The sequence below is a fragment of the Giraffa tippelskirchi genome, chromosome 14, assembly GCF_054371585.1.
Source record: "Giraffa tippelskirchi isolate mGirTip1 chromosome 14, T2T-mGirTip1v1.2.pri, whole genome shotgun sequence".
In the NCBI taxonomy this organism is placed as follows: Eukaryota; Metazoa; Chordata; class Mammalia; order Artiodactyla; family Giraffidae; genus Giraffa; species Giraffa tippelskirchi.
In genome coordinates, this window is record NC_137288.1 from 54,879,519 (window position 1) to 54,898,830 (window position 19,312).

Sequence of the window (19,312 nt, forward strand, 5' to 3'; positions counted from 1 at the left end):
TTTAAAATACATATATAAAAAAATCACTTACCTGAAAGCTGTCAGGGAGTTTGGGTGTTTGGTCACAAGCTGCCTGTTCTTTGTGCTAACTCCGTGCTGGTGCCCTGCAGTAAATGTTGCACTTTCCTTCACAGCCTGGTCAGCAGGGTGGTTTTGCTGTGCGTCAGGCGAGTGAAATCAGTAACATGCTCAACTACTGGGAGCTAGTATTGGCTACTAAAAACCAGCAAAACATTTAAAAACTTAATACATTAGATAAAATATCTAATATAAAGCTTATCTTCATATCTTCCCTTATTTTCTTTTCTTGGCCAAACCGTTTTAATATGACAAATTTGAAGTCGTTTGGGATGTTTTATTTCAGCCCAGTTGGCACATCATACATTTTAATCAAAACGTTATGATTAGTAAGAGTTAACTACCACCCTTTAAAAGAGGCATTAGTAAAAAGGTCCTGAGTATGAGCTCAGTGCTGATGAACACGTGATTTGCGTTCACACAGCAGTTCGATTATAGGTCTCCAGGGTCTCTGATATCTGCCCATCGACGTGTTAATGGAAAAAGCTGGTTCTGAGGCCGGGCTCTGCATGGTGGCTCCACCAGGGCTCTGGAGTGGATGGGAGCCTGGAGAGGAGCATGTGTGAATGGCATTTTCAAGAGTGGGGTTTCTGCAGGCTCCAGAGAACCAGCAGCTGCAGAAGCTGCTGCCTCAGGCCTCCCAATTCTCATCAGCCACCTTTGGGCTGCAGTGACTTCTGACTTTGGGTTGTACTCCTGCCTTAAAGGAAGAACATGGCTGTCTGTGGCACTTATGTGGTAAAGAGCACTGACTACACACTGTGTCAGTTGTTTGGAAGACATGTTAATGGTTCTTATCTTTGTATCGCTGACTTATTTTCATTTCCATATTGAACCTGCTCATTCATCCATTCACTCCAGAAACATTTATTGAGCACCTGTTGCATGCAAGATAGTTTTCCAAATCTAGGGATGTAGCAGTGAAGAAATCTGACAAAGATCCGTGTCTTCATGAAACAGTGTAGTAGATGCTACTTGCATTGGAGGAAAGAGGAGGAGCAACAGCAAGTACTGCAGACATGGGAGTCCAGAAGCTACCGGAAGCAGCTGTGCCAGGGGAGGGGGCACATTCTGTGCAGCCGTGTGAGGCAGAAGCAGGGGGTGAACAGTGGCGTGAATGACATGAGGGCTCCAACCCATTGCTGCACCTGCTCACTGATGGAGTTTCGCAGGGAAAGAGCATCTGCCTGGCCCTGGATGTTTTTAATCACGGCTGAGAGGGCCAAAGAAACAAGCTTCTGGGCTGGGGATCCCTGACCACAACGGGAGGTATGTGGACTGGGGACCCCCGTGCTGTGGCAACCGTTTCTTTTTTTTTTAATTAAGCTTAACAGCAAGATTTGTCTGTACATTTGTTTCCATTTAATGCAATTAAACAGTCTGTTACATGTACCCACTCCCCACCCTACCCAGCTACTCGCTTCCCTTCACGTCTGCAGTGGGATACGTCACACAGCGGGGCACATGTCACACTGCAAGACAAGACCTACCAAAACAGACCATGCCTTTGCATCCAGCAGGTTGGTAAATGAACCACAGTAATTGGATGGTGCCGGCACAAAACAGCAGGTGAAAAGGGGGTTGTTTGTTTTTTTGCTTGTTATTAATATATGTCAATGCATCTGTCTTTTTAAATTTTGGGAGATGAACTCAGATTTTTTTATAGCAAGTAGTAAAACTGAACCTCTCTTTGCCATAATCAGGTTTGTCAATACAGAGAAGTACTGTTCAATGACACTTGGCTTCAGTGAAAGGGCGAGTGTGAATTGCAGAGATTCCTCCCAGTTTCTGTTCCATGAGTCAGGCTCTCAGTGACTCACTGGTCAGTGTCTGCAGCATGGGTACTCTGACCCCACGTCATGTTTCTCCTGGTTAAAGTGACCTGGAGACCACCTCATCCAGCACCCTCACTGCTGAAGTCCGGAAGCACTGTGCGGCTCTCCCAACATGTGAGGACTGAGGGTGGTTCCACTGCCAAGCTGGAGCAACTGAGTCAGAGCCAGTTCGTGTACTTGAGACCAGGCTCTGCTTCACTAATTATGGTTGTTTTTTCCCCCAGTTAGCAAGGCGGAAGCCCTTAGGTCCTACAGAGCGCTCTCTGCCAGTGGCTACCATTGTGGAGCAGAGTGAGCCCCAGTTTCCACCATGAAGCTGTGCCCACCACCAGATGCACCGTGAGGAATGCCTTAGGCTGCTGCAGGGAGCCACACAGAAGTGGGGCTGTCTAGCCATTAAGTTCACAGTGCTCAGTTCAAGTTCACAGTCTATGGGTCTGACTCCTGAGATGACCTTGTGGTAGGATGACCCAAGTCATCTTCCCTTTCTTGTGGACAGCTGAAATCTTCTCAGGCATCTTCTGCTTTTGGGGTGTCTAAGATCAAAGTTTCTTCCCTTTAAACGAGAAGCTACTCTGTTTTCTGTTCCATGTTTGGCTCTGCTGCAGGAGCTACACTGTTAAGGAGGTCTGTCCACCTTTGCAGAATCATGCTGCTCCTCCTCCCTTCTCTGTGATTTCCCACAGCTTTTACACCACATTTGCTGAGGAATTTGATATTCAGGTAAGCTTTCCAGAAATCCTGTCTTTGGCATTCCCACTCTCCCAAACACTGCGGTCCCAGCAAAGTTTGGGTGTGACCTTTACTGCTGTGTTACCTCAAGGGAAGTAACAGGGGAGGTAGGCCAGGGACTGACAGTTCCTGCAATGACAGGACACCAAAGCCAAGAAGAACATGCAGAAGGGCGCCTTCCAGTGAGGCTGCCTCTCTGTGTTGACTGCTCCCTAGGGGAGGAAGTTCCCTCCTTCCTTCAGTTTACAGATGCATCAGAGCCGCTCTGAGAGCATCCCAAAACAGGAACCAGCATCAGGCCCCCGGGTGAGTGGAACATCCAGGTGATCCCTCAGCTTCTAAGCCCCAGGGACACAAGTGACCTTGATGCCCCAGCTTTCAGGAGCCTGCTTCACAAGTACTGTGTCCTGTCAGTGCTGGAGCCCTTTCATATCCTCTGCTTCATAGTGCACATGTAAGAGGCTCAGGTTGTGCCACTGGCATCAAAACCCCAGAGCAAAAACAGCTGGAGAATGTTCCACATAGTGACATCTATTCTAAAATACATCAACATACACACCATGCACATTTTAGTGGAACAAGGTGGGACAGCACTGTGAATTCAATCTGCCAGGTAACTGCACCTGAGCATTTAACTAGTGTAAGCCGAGTTTTATATTAAGTAGGTTCTTAACTCTTAATTTTTTTTTTTTCCGATGAGCCAAAGGAGACGTTTCTAGATGTGGACCTGAGGCCAACATGAGGGGAAAAGGCGCATTCTGATGGCTGTATGTATGTATGCACACTCTGCAGAGAGCAGAACTGGAGTCCTGACACATCAGTGTGTAATCCAGCCCTTACCCACAACAGTTCTCCTTATGGAGTTCTAGACTAATGATTTGCAACTGTACAGCTTCTCCTCACCAGGGGCCAGAAAGGAGAAAGAAGGGTGCAGTTGAATAAGAGAGGCCCAGAGCTTTCCTTCCTGGTCCCGATGTCTCCAGAACCTAGGAGCAACAAGACAAGGGCTGTGCCCTGAACTCAGTCAGTGAGCATGTGGATTACGAGCTGAGGTCTTGTCACACACCTGTCACAGGAACCTAGTGCAAGAAGAGCTTAAAATACATCTTGCAAATAAATAATGGATTAGTATCACACTCAGTATCACCTAAGGTTTAAGGCACGTAAAGAGCCAAGGATGCTCTCTAGTTAACATAAAGACAGAACCTTCCTAAATTCATTCTGGGTTTAAACTCAAGCCTTTAAAATCTACAAGAAATTTTGTTTCATGGGACATTTTAAGAACATATACCATAAGGAATTCTATTTAGGAAAAGAAAAGCTTTATCTTTCTAAGCACAGTATAACTACGGAGACAAATTATCTGTAGATTTTAGTTTCCTACCCTGCAAGGTGACAAAGGAGGCAGGCTGCTTGGTGACACAGCAGGGTTACAGTGGCAGCTCATTTTCATTTTTCCAGTGTGGTCCTTGCAGGTTGTATTTCTCAAGCTGATCGTAAACTGCTGATGTCACATAAATTATCTTGTGTTTCCAACCTAGGTGGTTTCAAACAGCTAGTCACCAAAAGATATCACCATTTTACAATAGGAACTCCACACGGAACATATGATGGAAAGTCATTTATTTTCTCCTCAGTAAATTTTAAAAGACTTTAATGGAAAATGTTTGGTAGCGTCATGTTATGCTGAGTGCCAGCAGTGCCTGGACTTTATACACGCAAGAAGCCAGGTCAACGTGTACACATTTCTCCATGGCCCTTCAACAGTTCTGCATGTACAAAATTGTCTGCTGTTTTGCTCTAGCAAATAGCAACATAATTTAAAACTTTCCTATGTGACACCTAAAATCTAGTCCGACATTTATTAATACAGTTAGAAAAATAAGAGTCTTAAAAAAATTCATGGCATGAGTTCACGGTGCTGATCACATGAGTTTATGAGATCATGGGATCTCATCAAATGTAAGATTTTAAAAACTCCTACATGACAACTTTCTGGTTTAATTTGAAAGGCTTAAAACTTGAAATCTAGCAAGACTATTACGTTGATGTACTTAACTTTTATTTGTGTTGGGAGAGTTAATTCTCATTTTCCACTGAATGAATGCCCTTCAAATACCAATAAATATATTACAGTATTTACAAGCTTTGCTATCTATCCTGACACTGACAGAAAGTTAAACTGTGAGAAGTGAAGTGAAGGTGTTCTCAGCCTGGAGGGAGAGGGTGAGAATGAAGGCCGGCGCGCAGACACACATCAGAGTCCACCCAAGGCCAGCCAGCCAGCAATGCTGTTGTCAGACCAGAGTAAGTGCCAGAAGCAGCACAAAGAGCAGCCTGGGATCCCAGAGATGAGGGAGGGAGGGCGCTCCACCGTGGGGTTGGAGGGCACGGCAGGGACTGCGAAAGCATGCCCCACAGGCCAGCAGTGGATGACCCTCTGGAATTATCCAGCGTGGTTGAGGTGGCAGACACGCCATGGATGCGGGAGGATTGAGTGCGGGGATTTGTTTGGTGCCAGAAAGGGATGCAGATTTGATTTCTACAATCTCAGCTGTGCCATATGCCCTTTTCTACTCTTTCTGCAAACTGTCCCATGGAAACCTGCCACTCACAATGTCCCAACAGCTGAACAGTGTCACAAACCTGGAGCAGTGAAGTCAAGGACCACATGAGCTAGATTTTGCCATGTGAATGGGATTCTCATTTGGGGGGAGGGGCTAGCTTTTTGTATTTTAGAAACACCTATAAACTAGTCATTATTTTAAAAAGCACACTTTCCTGGGTCTGTTTTTTCCATGGACACAAACACCCGCCCCTCACTGTCTTCCTTGCACCTGTCCTGGGGATGGTCTAGAGGCTTCAGGCCAAACCATCAGGGGTCTAGAGTTGAAACTGTCCCTTGGAAAACTACAAACAAGATTTACTCAGTGTAACATTTGAAGCTCTTATGTGAGCCTCTTTAAAACAGTCTAAACATTTCCGTAATCAGGGTTTTCTGGTGGCCCACTTTTACATGCAAATACAAATTGTTAACATGCATTAATTACTTTAGTCAATTGGTAAAGTTTATTTTGTAAGTGTTCAATTGGTAAAGTTTATTTTGTAAGTGTAAGTTAATTTTAAGCCATTTACTAATTTATAAATTTCAACCATGAAAAACCACTACCAGAGCAGTTCTGAGGTATTACTGTTAATTTGCTATAGAAATGTTGTGGAGGGGGCGTGGAGTGACTGCCATGGTTTTTGGTGAGCAGTGCTGACTGCAGATGTGTCCCAGAGAGTGTCAGAAAGCGACCTGGCGCATTAACCAGGCTTGTGAATGTGACTGGCTGGTCACCACCAAGCCAAGCAGAACCACAGAGATGCCACAGAATGGACCACACAGCTGAGAAATGACAGGTGTATGGTGCTGCCTCCAGCTCGGCTTCATCAAAGCCCACCCTACCCACTCAAGTCACTTACAAGGAAAACTTGTGCAAAAAGCATCCAAAAAGCTTACCAGGTTAATTTTCTAGTAATTTTAAAAGACTAGACCATGGTTTTCCTTAAAATTCATTTATAAAAATAAATTTCAGTTTGAGACCTTACTTACCAAATTGTGGCTTAATTTAGTCATGATGGTGAGACTATAAAGTTATGAAAATTGTGGCTGGAGAGCTGGGTGGTCCAGCTCACTCCCCGTGGTGCTCACAGCCCTTCTTTGGGCCAAAGTAATGAGCTTCTGGACAAATTTCCAGCCTGCCTTTGTCCCATGATGCCACAAAACTTTCTTTAGACCTCCAACATAGAACTACTAGTAACTGTAATACATTCAAGATAAGGACAGCCTGGCACTTGCTCAGGAGACTGCCTCGCTGCCAAGGGACACAGGCACCCCCAGGGCCTACAGCGCAGATGCTTTGTCCTGGGAGGCAGTAGAGAGCCCTTCCCAAGTGTCTCAGAGCAACAATAACTTAAAACCAGTTCGAGGCACAAGCAAACCCTTGCAGGTTCTGTGCTGTGAGGCCTCCAGGGGTCTGTGTGCATCAGCTAGGAACACTGTCAGTGGAAATGCCAATATGACTTACTGCTTAGACTGTGCTGGCCTCTAGGCCTGCACTAGACTGATTCCTCACACGAGAACCTTTCTGCCTTAGTCAGAACATTATTTCAGGCACAGTAAAGAACTAAGAGGAAAGTTTCTGGCCTCCAAATCTGTACTCACACAAAATCAAGTTTCAAGCTACTGTCCTCTTAGTGCAGATGAGCAACTGGCGACTGGTCACGTGTTATCAATTGACATGAACACAGCATTTAGTCCGTGGAACAATGCGACACAGCAAAACCCTGATTCTCATGCAAACCCGAGCCAGTCAACCACGGTGAGGAGACAGTGACAGCCCGCTCAGTGCCCTCATAGGAACGCGACTCCGCACAGGAAGGCACAGGGCTCAGACCTCACTGATGGTCCTCTCGGAGGGGCAGTACTCTGACGGGCCTGCTGAGGACACATAGAAGGACTGCGTCTTCCTCTTCAATCGGGCTCTCTTGTTGGCCAACACCAGACTGTGGCGGCTTGAGCTGATGATCTCGGAAATGAACTTTTTGCAGTCCACACACACCTCCATGGCACTCCAGTCCTCCACTAGCTCTTTGGGAAATTGGAGTTCTTCATCTGATTTGTCCACAGACTTGGATTTTGAGGACAATCTTGAAGAAAACATTTAAAATATCCATTATTGTTTAAGAATTCTACTGCAATACTAAGAGAATACATGTAGAAAAAGCAAATTTGTTGCCAAAATATGATGGAATAGGTGATGACTGGCCCATGTCAGGTTCGTCCAAAGTTATAACTGGTGACAACATTCAAAATATTTTTTTAAAAAACAAACCAAGAAACATGTTTTATTAAGAATCTTAGTACCCCTTATAGAATTTTTTTAAAATAGGATATCAGAGTATTCACCTACTGCACACAGATCATGAACGCTAACAATGAAATGAAGTACATGTTGCCAATGTACCACTGATGATGCAGAGAAAACTTTTAAGTTCTTTCTCAGTGACCCCATGTCACGGTTAATGAACATTACTTAACTGTTGATGGTAGGTCAGAAAACTATAGGAAACTGAAGTAAATTTATCTTAATCCTATGAAGGGAAGGAAGGGAAGGGAAGTCGCTCAGTCGTGTCCGACTCTTTGCGACCCCGTGGACTGTAGCCTACCAGGCTCCTTCGTCCATGGGATTCTCCAGGCAAGAATACTGGAGTGGTTTGCCATTTCCTTCTCCAGGGGATCTTCCCGACCCAGGGATCGAACCCAGGTCTCCCGCATTGGAGGCAGACGCTTTAACCTCTGAGCCACCAGGGAAGTCCATAAATCCTATGAGACAACCTGAAAAATTATCTTTGGACTAGCTTTCTTATTTTCGTATTTATCAAATACACCTCCCCGACCACAGCAATTGTCTTTATCTAGGTGACGGACTGTTTGAATTCCAGAGAGCTGGAGTTAACTAGACCAACGTCACCGTAAATGTTTTGGATAGTTTTTGGAAATAACTAGGAATCATCCACTCACTATTTTAATTAAACCAAATAGGGACGTAGAATTAAGTACAGGAGGGAACAACAGCCATATTTGCTTGTCCTGAGCCCATGGACAGCAGCCCAAACTCAAGAGCCCAGGATGGGGGCTGAGCACAGGGCAGAAGCCTCGGACACAGGTCTGCTGCTGCTGCTGCGTCACTTCAGTCGTGTCCGACTCTGCGTGACCCCATAGACGGCAGCCCAACAGGCTCCCTGGGATTCTCCAGGCAAGAACACTGGAGTGGGTTGCCATTTCCTTCTCCAATGCATGAAAGGGAAAAGTGAAAGTGAAGTCGCTCAGTCGTCTCCGACTCCTAGCGACCCCATGGACTGCAGCCCACCAGGCTCCTCCATCCATGGGGTTTTCCAGGCAAGAGTACTGGAGTGGGGTGCCATTGCCTTCTCCGGACACAGGTCTGAGGAGCTTCCAACTCCCTCACCTCGCTGTCCACAGACCTTGATACGCTGAATGGCCACCATCCAGCATTTGGCACCAATGCTAGTGTCCCTCACAGGTGGAGGGGCCACTGGTGTGTAAAACCCTGCCCCTTGGGCCCTGCCAGCTTGGGACCCGAGCTGGTCTGCCTTCCTCCTGTTTTTCTTGAAGACCAACACTAACCTGAACACAAAGCGATTGATACCCAGGCATGTTTTCCTTTTAAAATGCCAGCTCTTGACATAAAACTTTATTTCTGTCTTTATGTTAGGAATGTAAGTCAGCTACTGCAGACCACTGTAAACACAGGATTAAAAATATTTTTTTCAAAACTAAAGGAAAGAAAGATTAGACTCTCATGTGCAAGTTTTCAACTCCACTGAAAAGGATATTTTTAAAGATGACTTTTAAAGGATACATAAAGGTAATTATTTCCAAAGTAGAAAAAATATTAAACTAGGAGATTGTGTCTTTCAAGGAGCTAGCCATTATTCTTGACGTGTTACTTTTGGAGATTTGTATAAGTCAAAACTATTAAAACCAATCCACCCATGTGCCCCTCATCAAGCCAATATCCCACCATGTCACCAAAGTCCTTGAAAGTGCTTTATGCTTTCACAAAGGACACTTTGGAGACCCAGGCCTCCTGCTCACCTGGCAATGCTCCGAAGTGGCCGATGGTGGCCAGTGGAGGGTTTTTCTGGCCTCATACAGCTTTCCCCTCTCTGCAAGGCAGATGGTCCCAGTGAAAAGATAGGAAGGGTGGAATATGGCTTGGAGGGCAGCCGCATCTATGATCCCAAATAAAACTGAGAATGAGCAGGACTGCTGGAGAGGCAGAGTCACTGAAATCAGCACAAGCTGTGACTTTACTGAGCTCAGCTTACCTTTTTGCAACACTGTGAGCACACCGGCCTGTACACAAAATCAGAAGGGTTACTTAGGGTGATTCCATGGATACGACTGGAGAGTTAAGAGAAGCCAAAGGCTGCATGCCTCTACCTGTCTACAGTTGGTCCCCCAAATTCCAGCTCTTCTACCAGAATGAAACAAACTGATACAACTGGCTTGCCAAAAAGACCATCAGGCTGTAAAAGTTAATGCTATGTCCTATGAAAGGATCAACTTAATGTCTGGGATTTTCTTGTCTATTGTGGGTTCACCTGAGAGTCATATCTATTTTTTTCTGTTCTAATATGACAAATTATTATTAGAACTACCTTGAATACATAAAAGAAATACATGCAGAGAAAAATTTTCCAGACTTAATTATCAAATAACCATCCACTGTTGAAGCAACTGCTATTGTAACTCATAAGCATGGCACATGATAACACACTGGATTATTTCTACTATTGTTCCTGTGAGAAAAATGATGAAACAGTGGAGGTGTTTCCTTGACTACTGTCATCAATTACAAAAAGCCTTACCTCTTACAGAACTGACAGGTATAAGACCAGGTGAAGAAGGAAAACCTTCTGGTTCGGCAACAAAAGCAGAGCTAAAAAAACAAATTTTAAAGGAGAAAAAAGAATTGCCAACAGTTAATTTCCTAATTTGTACATCTAAACACGTATTTATATGTGGAAAGTCTTAGTAGACAAAGGGAGGAGAGCATTTAGAGACCCTTTTACTAAGTTTGATTCTGTGACAGTTACAATCTGGTCTGTATTTGATTATAATTCTACTTTTAAATGGGAGAAAAAGGCCACAGCTCTTAAGGGTCTTGCCATTGTGGAAGCAATCTGAGGAAGATTCTAAAAAAGTGTCCTGTGTTTCTCAGATGTATTTTCTCAATAATCCTTTAAAAGTTTAACAACTAAGAGCAGACTTGGTTTTAGGAAGGCACACCATTATTTATTACAGTGGTTTTAAACCTTACGGTTTTCGATTTCTATGGGAGAAATAATAATACTCACTTCTGTGAGCAAGGGGACAGGGACTGCCTGGTAGAGGGTGAGCCTCCAGCCCATGGAGCCCCCAAAGCCCTGTGCCACCTGGCAGCAGATAATGCCCGCGTGACCCGCTGACTGGAAAGGGCTCTACCTTTCCTTTTTTCAGAGCCGTGTAGACATCTTTGTACTGTTGGTACTTTTCCAGCTCTGCTTTGACCAGGACCTGACGAATGTGCATCACCTCCTCCACAGTCAGTGCCAGGCACTCCACTGGGTAGCAGAACTCCTCCTGAAAGTCAGAATCCATGTGAGCAAGAAGCCCCACCCCCTCCAGCAAGGCCATGTCTCCTCCACATCAGGCCCCTGGTTAGTAGCTCTAAAGAAGAAAGAGGCTCCCAGGAAACCCTGGGGCAGGGCTGGCTCGCTCTGGGGACCACAATCTCTGATCACACCCAGAAGGTAGCAGGAGACTGCCGGGTCCCAGGTAGCACTAGCTGACCAAGACCTCCAATAACAGAAGTTTCTCATGTGTGTTCAGATGCATCTCAGGCATCTCCAGTCCCCGAAGGGGAGCTGAGTATCTGTGTCCTGAAATCTGGGGGAAATGTTACTGTTCTAAACCAAATTTATGTCCATTTTCTCCTGATACACAAAGACGTATGTAGCTTTCTGTTGTATACTATCTGCTCAAAGGTAAACAGCAAATCTACAATACTGGTACAGTTATAAACACTGATTTGTGGTACCCAGAACGGCCCAAAGAAGATGGTTAGTAACTGACATTGAGAAACGTTATTTAGTGGTAAGTTACATCAGCACAGCCTGAAAACTCCTAGCGGTGTGAGTGAACTGCACCTGGAGGCCAGCAGTCACTCCCATTGGGCTGCCCCATGTGCTCCAGAGCCCTTGTCACTTTTCCACACAGGACTGTGGAGGATGATGCTGAGGTAACTGATCCCACTGAATAAAGAGCCTCTCGCCTGCTCCCAATTGGCCCTGCACTGATTGTGGACCCAGCAGAAAGACAGAAACGTCCTGTGCGCCCACAGCATGTGGGCCTCACAAACCCGTACCCTCTGTGTGCACACACTGGAACTCACACCCACACACACAGCAGCGCTGTGCACAGGCATTCTGGAGTCAGACAAGCCAAACAAGAAAGCACAAGACTATGGATGCAGTTCATGGAGATTTAACATTCAGTTCTGTCTTCTAATCAGAGAAAAACAAAAACAAATCTAGGCTGCAAACTTGACAAACATTAGCATTTACTAAAAAAAAAAAAGTTTGCAGAATTACTGCTTCTTACAGTAATTACAAAATTATCTCTGTTCAAGCTAACGTAGGGAAGATTAAATTTGCTAAAAATGTTTTAGAAAAGATCCTGCAGTTGAATTTTTGACAACTCAGTATCTGGAGGATGGGGGGATAGTTTGTTAGATTATATCATGTGCTCTAGGATGTCTAAATACTCAAAAAATCCCACCATCACACAATTTTCTCTCAGTAGGAAGAGCTTTCAAAGATAACAGGCTTCAGTTGGCATGTCCAGTATTTACTGTGCTTTGCTCGGCCCTGAGAACAGAGTGTGTGTGTGTCCACTGGGACAGGACAGCCTCTGAGTGCTGGACATCACAACTGTGCTCAGGCTAACGCGCCAGTTGCACACACTGAACAGCAACGTTTCTCAGCTTCTGACATGTCGTTAAGAAGTCTTTACAGTCGTCTTTATTCATCAGCAACGATCATGACTACCTATATATGAATCTAGCAAACAAGCAGAAGACTGCTCTTGAGATTGGTGGCCGTGTGTTAGGAAGATGGCAACCTTACAACGTGACACAGGCGGTGAGATGTGCTGCATCCCTGATAGCAGGCACTGCCCTCTCCTCAGCCTCTAGTCACAGACGGGCTCAGTCAGAGCCTACTTTTGACTTTCTGCTTTGAACCATACCCAAATCCACTGCTCTGTCAGATAAAATAAGAAATGGTGGATTTTTTTTGGTGTTCATGTTCTTTTTTTAGAATTTCAAGCAGATTATCCTTTGGTAAATAGCTTCCATCAGGTCAAATGCTAATGTTTTAAATCTGGTGCTTTCCCAAGGACAACAAAACTTTAATGCAACATGAAAGAAAATAAATAAATATAGACTAGTTTTCATTATTTTTTTTCAACTGATGAAAAAATATTGATTCAACATCCCCAAAGCCAAATTACCCCAGATCTTGCTGAGATCCTCATGCCACAAAATGTGAAAAGCACTCAGGGTTTCCCCCTACCCCGAGCTGAGCCCCTGTCCCCCGTCATGAGGGGCCGGTCACACTACAGCACGGACGCCAGGGGCCGGAGCAGCAGGACTGATTCTCTGGCTGCTCTGTGCTGCAGGGAAGCTCCCAAATTTAGAAACGGAAAGCTAAATCTTAAGTTTTCAAAGATTATAATATACTACAGGAGCAGCTGTGCCTTTAGAACTCACTGTACATATGTCACTAAAATGGCTGGGTTTCTCTTAAATTATTTTGGTTATATTTACCATTCAAAAGGGGTCAGAGTTAAGCCAGCACAGAAATTAGAGAACACAGTGTATCATCTGTTACTGAGCTGGAGAAACAGAAACAGTCTCATTTTATAGTGTTTTTGGTTAGCCAAAACTTCATAAATATGTATGAGGAGATTTGACAATTATCTCAAACAGCCTTTTGAGTTTTTAATAAACCAAAGGAAAGCCCACTTAAGAGCAAATGTTAAGTTTAATTACTTTTTTTTCAAGTTCATCTTTAAAATTCAAGGTGAATTATCTATCTAAAGTCATCTGTAGACTTAGTAGACTGGGCAGGGTTGAAAATAAAAACAAAATGTCAGAGATCTTCAGAAACAGCAGTAGGATGGGTGGTACTAAATGCTTCTCCTGCATCTGACCACGTGCTCACGTAGCCAGATCAAAAATGAAAAACTAGACTGAGCCTGAATTTCATGCCAAATGAAGAGAAAGTAATCTGTTGTACCTCATTTACATTCAGTCTCTTTTCTGAACCAAGATGGGTAATAAAGAATAACAAACTAGCGGCTGTTTGCTTGTCAAGGACAGGTCTGGTCAACAGGAAGGACCCTGGAGCCAGGCGGGCTGCTGCCACACCAGTCGCACTGTGGGCAGGGGAAGCCTGAAGACGGTCCCAAGGCTTTTTATGCCACTGAGGTCTGGAAATTATACTTTCTCTAAAAAATGTATTCTGTATGAAAATCTCAAAGACAATACGAGTATTTAAAATATTTTAAATAATCACATCGATAAAAGAAAACTTGATTTCTCTGTACAGAGAAGCAGCGTGGATTTTTGTAACAACCACCCTGACCATCATAACACAGCTGTATGGGAGCTGGAGAAGAGGAAGAATCCTTGTGGCTCCCTGGCTGGGCAGCTGAGTGTCGACTGCTTCTGGGGGAGGCTGGCAGGAATGCCTTTCCATCAGGTCCCTCAGAAGCTCCGCCCACAGGCACCTTCCTGATGCTGCTGCATTCTGAGTTTGTTGTCCTTTCACTATCATCCTGTCATTTGAGATCATGGTGTGATCTATGCATCTACCAAAGATTGGAATCAACAGTCAGAAGCAAAGTGTCCATCTAAGCTGTTAATTTGTGCAAAGTGCGGCAGCTGAGGCATCACGACCAGAGACAGAGGAAGGTAATTCCCAGAGCCCGCAGGAGGCCAACCTGTGTGTGTCTCCACCTGCTGGTAAAAGCTCTCTCACACAGATAATAAACAGCCCCTGCTACCCCCAGCATGGCTGCCTCCAAAGGGTGAGAGCCGAGCAGAGAAGCTGTTTGGAGGGTAGAAAAAAGTGGTCGGAAAGGCGGTGCTGGCCAGGCTCTGGTCATCCTTGGAACCTGAACAATACGTATGGGGAAGAGAACGGCAGGGGAGAAGAAATGGAGAAAATACTGCTGAACATGAGTGACTGTTACAGAACCATTATAAAGCATGAAAGAAAAACAGACAAAAACACCACGGAGGGCATTAATGTTAGATTCCACAGGAGTCTCCAGGCCATCATCTGCATCCATGTGTGTCAAAAGGAAATCAACCACAAAGTCATGGCTGGAGAATCTGAGTTCACACAGCAACACTTCAGCTGTCCTGTGAACTCTATCTCCCACACAGGTTTGTGGGATGCAGGCCCAAGGTGATGGCAGAAACACACAGCCAGCAGCCACCCCTCCCCTACTCGGAGGGCGCGCTGCCCCCAGTCATCTGACCAAATGATTGAAAAAAGTACACTTTCAACATCCTGAGGAAAGGGTGCTAAGTCTCTTCAGTTGTGTCTGACTCTTTGCAACCCCATGGACTGTAGCCCACCAGGCTCCTCTGTCCATGGGATTGGATCCTCCAGGCAAGAACACTGGAGCGGATTGCCATGCCCTCCTCCAGGGGATCTTCCTGACCTGGGGATTAACCCGGCATCTCCTGTGTCTACATTATTGGTAGGTGAGTTCTTTACCACTACTGCCACCTGGGAAACCCCAGAAGGAAAGGGAGGAAGGTCCAATATAAATGAAAATCAGTAACAACAAGACTTTTCTGCTTTCTTTAGTTGAGACCTTATAAACGCAAAATGATTCAGTGTTTTCTTAAAAAAATAGCTAAATCGTACTTTTAAAAACAATACTTACAAAACTAGACGCCACTGCCACTAAAGTAGTGGGATTTTATGGATTTCCCATGATAAGCTACTGGCAAGAAAAGTCAGGACTTTGATCTGGATCTCAGCTGGGCCCTAGAGGCACTGAGGGGGCAGTTCTGTGAACAAATACCAGTCCGCACAGACTACAGGGCTCCCCTGCCTGCTCACTAAGCCCCTTCTCTGCAAAGGCATGTTGGGTGTCCCTTGCTCTCCTCCTCCACAAAAACAGCTCACAGCGTGACCATACACACTGAGCTCCCCTGCACCAGGAAGACACCTCATGGCCTTCCTTGGTAAAGTTTCTATCATCAGCCAATAGGGCTTCCCAAGTAGTGCTAGTGGGAAAGAACCCGCCTGCCAACGCCAGAGACGTTAAGAGACATGGGTTCGATCCCTGGCTCAGGAAGGTCCTCTGGGGGAGGGCACAGCAACCCACTCCAGTATTCTTTCCTGGAGAATCCCATGGACAGAGGAGCCTGGTGGGCTACAGTCCATGGGGGTCGCTAAGAGTCTGAAATGACTGAAGCAATTTAGCACACATGCACCAGCCAAATACTGCTTGTAGTTAATCTGACAGTGTCTTTACACTGCTAATTTTAACCTCAATGGTGACATCAGATGATCGCAAGGCCAGGTACACACAGCTGAATGATAAACTGACTTCTAGGAAAAGCTGTGTAAAGAAAAGAACCTTCTAATCATTGGACTTGTGAAAAAAAATCACAAAGGCGCTCCTTCTCATGTATTTTGCAGTTATAACAGTAACTGTATATTTTGCTAAATAACGTATTAACAAAAAAAGCCTTTGGATTTTAAAGTTTGAACGTGTCCGGCTAGAGTTCTGCTTTTCAGGTGGTAAGCCACTGATAAGGCTGTAGTTCAGCATATTTCAGTGTGTGGTGATTCTTTAGGACTTAGAGGAATCCTAACAAGAGTTACCACAAAATCATTAGTTCTTTAATCACATTATTTGGGAACAGAGATGACTGATCAATTCAACACTATCAGTGCGGTTCAAACTTGGTTTCTTCACAAAAACCACACCACTGGAGGGAGGGACCTCTATCATCACTTCCTTGAACCACTGGTGATTCATTACAGCCTTAAAGTATGGACTCAGCACAGTCTAGTGTTTTACTCATGAGAATCTGAAGAAACACAGGTTGGCTGCTGGTAGAATTACTGACTGAATCCTTGTACTTTGCCTGCAGGTATTTGGGGAGTCAAGTGGAACAAAAAGAACCTTCGCAGGTTTCCTCTGGCAGATCCGCTGCCTCTTCCTAGAAGGGCCCTGTGGGCTACATCCCCGTCTGAGAAGTGAACAGCCGTGACGTGAGCCTGGACGTCTCTGGAGAACAGCGCAAACTGTCAACCCATCCAAACAGCTGCAGTCACTCCTATCACAAAACATGCTTGAAAACAAGGAACAATGGATTTTTATCAATCAAAATTCTCCCTTTGGACATCTGCCTCAATAAGAGTCTACTGTAGTCAGACTTCACCAAGTTTTCTGTTTAGTTTCAACAATTTTTAAGTGGCATTTGAAAGGAAAAAAGTGTTTCTTTAATAAATATCCATACTTTCAACCATAAATAAGTGTTCCAGGGAAAAAAAAGGACTTGAAATGAACAAAGAATGTCAGATTTCACTTGGTTACTCTTAGGATTGGTTTTCTTCAGCTAATAACAACAAATAAGGTTATTTATAAAGTTCATTCTAGTTTCTGGAAGCTTCTCAAGGAAACTAATGATTCCAGGTCTCTAACTGTTTACAAGTTGCTCTGCAGAGTCTGTGGGCTACTTACGAGAGACCGGGAGCTCTGCCTGGATGCTGGCAGGAACTGTCTCACGTTAGTGGGTGTTTCCTTCTCAATGGAATGTCGTCTCTGGGGTGGCTGCCGTCGCTCAGGCTGAGGTGTGGAGGATATGGGCAAGAACTTGGGAGGGCCTGAAGAAACAGGATGAACCAAACTGAAATCAATTCTCTTATAAAAGAAAAAAAAAGCAACTTAGGTTTCAATTTCTAACAGAAAACCCTCTGCTGTGTGTGACAAACTGCATTCAAAGATGAAGTGTTGATTTTGTTGGAGTGATACATTAGGACTGGAGGCCCCTAGGGAACCCTGGAAGACTGTTATAGAACAATCTTTGCAAGATAAACTTGCTACTGAAATAGCAAGGGAAAGGAAAAAGTATTCAATATTCAAATTCATGCATAAAATGCAACATAAATGGAGTCTCAGATTCATAATACAAATGCCATCCTGTTATTTTCCACAGAATTTTACAATTAAGAGTCTTAAGCTTTATTTAAAATTTTTTTAAATTGGGCAAAAGATTTGTATTCAATAAACAATTTCAAGGGCAAAGAATTCAAGGAATAGATCTTGGGCTTTATTTTAAAAGCATGTGAAAATTATGTATTGTTTGTGTCGAATCATACCAAAATTGTCAAGTATACCTTCCTTTTAAAAGATAAAATACGAAAACTCTTTCTTCTTGATGTGTACCAAGACATTTTATCCTTAGTTTAAATCAAGCTTTATTTAAATTAAAAAAAATAAGTTTCAGCTTCAATATTAATACTATATATGCCACTGCTCCTCTGTCTAGGAATATCTGGGGACAGAGTTTAAAGGGGCAATGTTTCAGGCTCTGATTCACATTGTGGAAACACAGGAGGACATCACAGAACTCTGCTGTCTGTCTGTCCGTCCTTCCTCCCACCCTCTGCGCAGTAAGAAGGTGAGGAAAAGTGAAAGTCAGCACAGTGAGGAGGAGATGACCATCTACTTGGACTGTCTTAGCGATAAATCACTAAAAAAAAACAGAATATAATTCCCTCAATCAAGAAAAGGTACAGAAATCCATGATGTGATTTAATGGAGTCTCTATAATATTTAATGGGTCTGGTCAAATACCAATTACAGATAATAACCAAGGTCAGCTCCTGTTGTTTTTGATGTAATCTGTTTAAGTAAATCAAAATACTATTTGAAGAATTTTAACCACTGAAACTTCCACATGTACATGTACGAAAAACGAAGTCAATATACTAAAGATACTGTAATATGTGTTTTCTTAATAAAATTTTAAATAACTGTAGTAAGATACACATGATATTTACCATCTTACCCAACTGTACACTGTAAAAATGTACCAATTATACCATTTTAAAACATATAGTTCAGTGGTATTAAATTGTTTACAGTTACCTTGTTATATACCTGGCTGTAAACTTTATTGTACTTTGATGGATGAAATATATATTTTTTAATATTTATTATTTATTTATTTGGCTGAGCTAGGTCTTAATTGCGGCATGTGAGATTTAGTTCCTTGACCAGAGATCAGACCTGGGCCCCCTGCATTTGGGAGTACAGAGTCTTAGCCACTGGACCATGGGAAGTCCCAGATGATATATTAAATGGATATAAAATAAATTGGTCTAAAGGGCTAAAAATATAAATAAAAATGTAAAATGTGATTATTAAAAACAAAATGTGTGTGGCAGGGTAAAAATGTAGTACTGTTAGAATGTGTTTAAATGTAAGAGGTCATCAACTTAAAATATTCACCTGTCAATATATGAACCTATATGGTAACCACAAACCAAAAGCCTATATGACAGATACACACACAGAAAAGAGAAAGGACTCCACATAACACTAAAGATAGTCATCAAGGAAAAAGATTTTTTTCTTGGAATAAAAGGAAATAAAAACAACCGCAAGACAATGAACAAAACGGCAGTACATACATACCTATTAATATCAATAAATACCAATAATGGGCTTTCCTGGTAGCTCAGCCTGTAAAGAATCCGCCTGCAATGCCGGAGACCTGGGTTTGATCTCTGGGTTGGGAAGATACCCTGGAGAAGGGAATGGCAACCCACCCCAGTATTCTTGCTTAGAGAATTCCATGGACAGGGGAGCCTGGTGGGCTACAGTCTATGGGACTGCAGAGTCAGATATGACTGAGCAACTAAGCACGCATGCACAAATATTAATCATTGCTTTAAATGGAAATGGACTAAATGTCCCAATCGAAAGCCTCAGAGTGCTAAGGAACTCTCCTCAA

The 19,312-nt window shown here is 43.8% G+C and overlaps 1 protein-coding gene and 2 long non-coding RNA genes across 23 annotated transcripts in view; 2 read left to right on the top strand and 1 right to left on the bottom strand.

Annotated features, from left to right (window-relative positions):
• Window positions 1-287: 287 nt before the first annotated feature.
• LOC145534385 (uncharacterized) lies at window positions 288-2,244 on the top strand. The gene is made up of 2 exons (XR_014074521.1): window positions 288-1,347; window positions 1,492-2,244. It is a non-coding gene; the product is annotated as an uncharacterized LOC145534385 (long non-coding RNA).
• A 985-nt stretch (window positions 2,245-3,229) lies between these two features.
• On the top strand, window positions 3,230-17,598 carry LOC145534384 (uncharacterized). 2 transcript variants are annotated; one of them, XR_014074520.1, is made up of 4 exons: window positions 3,230-4,952; window positions 13,635-13,747; window positions 13,869-15,034; window positions 16,442-17,598. It is a non-coding gene; the product is annotated as an uncharacterized LOC145534384 (long non-coding RNA). The 2 variants fall into 2 exon arrangements; XR_014074519.1 differs by lacking the exons at window positions 13,635-13,747; window positions 13,869-15,034 and having other exon boundaries at window positions 3,354-4,952.
• Window positions 4,252-19,312, bottom strand: part of SPIRE1 (spire type actin nucleation factor 1) — a 153,536-nt gene continuing 138,475 nt past the window's right edge. For 10 of the 20 annotated variants that reach the window (XM_081561717.1, XM_081561716.1, XM_081561722.1 and 7 more), the window contains 6 exons: window positions 17,035-17,177; window positions 10,702-10,839; window positions 10,086-10,156; window positions 9,543-9,570; window positions 9,310-9,446; window positions 4,252-7,337 (listed from right to left, as the gene is read on the bottom strand). In XM_081561717.1, the coding sequence (XP_081417843.1) occupies window positions 7,079-7,337; window positions 9,310-9,446; window positions 9,543-9,570; window positions 10,086-10,156; window positions 10,702-10,839; window positions 17,035-17,177 (776 nt within the window). In that variant the 3' untranslated portion in view covers window positions 4,252-7,078. Of the gene's footprint in view, window positions 7,338-9,309; window positions 9,481-9,542; window positions 9,571-10,085; window positions 10,157-10,701; window positions 10,840-14,262; window positions 14,437-17,034; window positions 17,178-19,312 lie in introns of all 20 variants that reach the window. The other 10 variants (XM_081561710.1, XM_081561711.1, XR_014074509.1 and 7 more) reach the window with 6 other exon arrangements.